At 45.0% G+C, this 2,840-nt stretch overlaps 1 protein-coding gene across 1 annotated transcript; it reads left to right on the top strand.

The window, feature by feature from the left end:
* Window positions 1-1,009: 1,009 nt before the first annotated feature.
* Window positions 1,010-2,581, top strand: LOC103973459 (transcription factor TCP20-like). Its single transcript, XM_009388029.3, has 2 exons — window positions 1,010-2,363; window positions 2,452-2,581. The coding sequence occupies exon 1, from the start codon at window positions 1,106-1,108 to the stop codon at window positions 2,198-2,200; it is 1,095 nt and encodes a 364-aa protein (XP_009386304.2). The 5' UTR covers window positions 1,010-1,105; the 3' UTR covers window positions 2,201-2,363; window positions 2,452-2,581.
* Window positions 2,582-2,840: the final 259 nt, after the last annotated feature.

The following is a 2,840-nucleotide window of genomic DNA, read 5'->3' as shown; positions in this document are numbered from 1 at the left end:
TATATTCGGGTGATGTTGTTCCTAAACTATTATAATACGTATTTGAATCTTAGTATAATATATAAAATAATTTTTTATATGTTTTGATTACATTTGTCGTGTTTTGTTGAGATGTTAAAGATATTATAAAAATATTAAAAAAAATTAAAAGTGACATCATATTATATCTCTTTAGTTGTCATTATTGATAGACCATTATAATATCAAACTTTAAATTTTCATATTGGTTTAATTGAGAGTATAAGCTCATTTATAATATTTTTAAATGGAGTTTATAATATTCTTGTTGTGGTGACGGATAACATCCACTTAGACCAGGCCCCCAAAACTTACCGTAAAACTATAAGGTGAGGTATATTTTCGGTTTTATTAGTACCATTTGAAAAAAATAAAAATAGAAAATACCTTTTGAAAAAATATTTTTTTTTTAAAAAGCACCTAACTTCTTTTTGGGATCCTTAAAATAATGTTGACACTATATTTGATAAAAAGCTCACAGTTTGGACACAGTTTGGGGAACCTACACTTTTGAGGGGAAATGAAAAAAAAAAGAGGAAAAGAGGAAAAGTTCATGAGAGCATGAGATCCTTTTTCATGACGGTATAAGCGAGGATTTGATCTCAATTTATTCCTGCTGCTCTCTCCCCTTCCAATTGTGGATTAGCTGGCAAGTAGTGGGCTTTATCTACAACTACAGTGAACGACGAGGATGTGTTTTCTCTGCACAGCTAACCATCTCGAAGGGAGACATATATAACCTGTAAGCAACCCACTCATGAAGAGGCAAAACAACAGAGGAAGTACTCTTTCATGTGATGTTTGGTCTAAAATCCTCCTATTTGTGTGCTGCCAATACAGAGTGCCACCTGGAGAATTGGAGGAGTCCCTTCCAAGTGATGCAACTGCGCTGTCCCAAGCAATCTGGTCACAGACAGGGTGGAAAGAAGGAATGGAAACAAAGAAGCAATAACGATAGAGATGAGAGTCCAATCAGTAGAAAGTGGGGAGGGAATTTTACTTGGTAGCATTGATTAAGACAGGACAGATAAATCTAAAGCAGACAGTAATCTTACAACTCGGGCATGAATTCCATTTGACTAAACACATGGAGGTGAGCCTCACAGCATCAACGTTTCAACTCTGCTCGGTTCTTTCTGCGCAACTCTGCGAAAAATTCCGCCTTTTCCCCTCCTGCCTCCCTCTCATGGAGCCCAAGAGTTCTGCCAAGTTGCTCCAAGAGGTGCCCAAGTTCCACCAGGCTATGGGCCTCCTACGGTCAGACAAGAGAGAACCCGCCGCAGCTTCCTCAGTAGCAGAAAATATCGACCTTTTTCCTTCCATAGCCTCAGGCGGGAGGGAGTTGCAAGTGGTGCCGGCAGCGGCGGAGAAGGACGAGCAAAGGCGGCAGCTTGCGCCCAAGAGGAGTTCTTACAAGGACCGGCACACAAAAGTTGACGGCAGAGGGAGACGGATCAGGATGCCCGTCCTCTGCGCTGCCAGGGTCTTTCAGCTCACCCGAGAACTGGGTCACAAGTCTGATGGGGAGACAATCCAGTGGCTCCTCCAGCAAGCGGAGCCCGCCATCATAGCCGCCACAGGCTCGGGCACCGTCCCGGCATCGGCCCTCGCCGCCGCCGCCGCCGCCGGTGGCCCCATGTCCCATTCGAGCGCCACTGTCCTTGCCGGGCTCCATCGGAAGCTTGATGAAGTGGATCAGGGAGCCGCCACAGCCGTGCGGCCTATCTGGGCCATGGTTGGGGGTTCTGGCGTCCCTCGGTTGCACCCTGGGTTATGGCCGCCGCCGCAAATGGGTGGGTTTAACTCCGGATTACTGCATTCAACAGCGGCCGCCTCATCCAACTCGAACCTTGGGGCCGGAGGCAGCGGCGACGGATCGGTAGGCAGCTTCATGCAGAAGATGGGATTATTGCATGGAATGGAATTGCCCAGCCCCAACATCGGCACGATGAGTTTTGCATCAAAGTTCGGTGGGTATGGGCAACAGCTGCCCGGACTGGAGCTCGGTCTCTCGCAAGATGGGCATATGGGAGTGTTGGATCCGCAGGCCTTGGGTCAGTTCTATCAGCAGATGGCAACGGAGAGGGTGGGAGCCGGCGCTGATGGCAGTGGGCAATTGCAACAGCCGCAGCAGCGACCGGCTCGTCAGGCAGAGGATGATTCACAGGGGTCAGAAGACTAGAAGGTTGGTTGGTTGGTTGGTTGGTCGGATGTCTTTGTGCGTGTGTGACTTCCACAAAAACAAGGCAGAGAAAGAGACAGAAATTTCATTCTTTGATGTCGTCGAGTGATGAGTAATTCGATCCATCTGCCCTTCCTTTCTCTGCAAACCTCACCGAGCTCAGGTAGCTTCTTCTCTGTTAGTTTGCATTGGATGTCATTTATCGGCAGTCTTGGATTTTAATCCTATTTTACTACGTATGGAACATGCAGGTGTATCATTACAGAGCTGTGTGTCGGTAAAAGAGTTTTAGGCCTTATATAGTAGAGGTACCGATGTAGTTGTGATTGGCTTGTTGGTGCAAATAAAAAATTGGCATTCTTATATCTTTCTGTGCGTCCTATTAAGCACTCTGAGCAATTTCAATTTTTGGGAGGGTTCTATTTCTTCGTGCATATTGATGTTTTAACCTAATTTTATGTTAGATTTGATATCTGTAAAACCATTTCGCTGTAATATACCTTTATTGACTGATTGTTCGAACGTGTCTATTGCTATTAGAACCTGTAGCCATTTCTTCTTAAAATTTATGAATAAAACATATATGTTATTTTTGCCATGCTGGGGGAAATGCAGAACGTTGAAGCTGCTTGTAATAAAT

Source organism: Musa acuminata, chromosome BXJ3-8 (genome assembly GCF_036884655.1).
Source record: "Musa acuminata AAA Group cultivar baxijiao chromosome BXJ3-8, Cavendish_Baxijiao_AAA, whole genome shotgun sequence".
In the NCBI taxonomy this organism is placed as follows: domain Eukaryota; kingdom Viridiplantae; phylum Streptophyta; class Magnoliopsida; order Zingiberales; family Musaceae; genus Musa; species Musa acuminata.
Note: the sequence above shows the minus strand (reverse complement) of the source record. Positions and strands in the feature narration are given on the sequence as shown.

Coding starts and splice junctions, on each gene's coding strand:
- LOC103973459 (XM_009388029.3), top strand. CDS start 1,106: ATGGAGGTGAGCCTCACAGCATCAACGTTTCAACTCTGCTCGGTTCTT.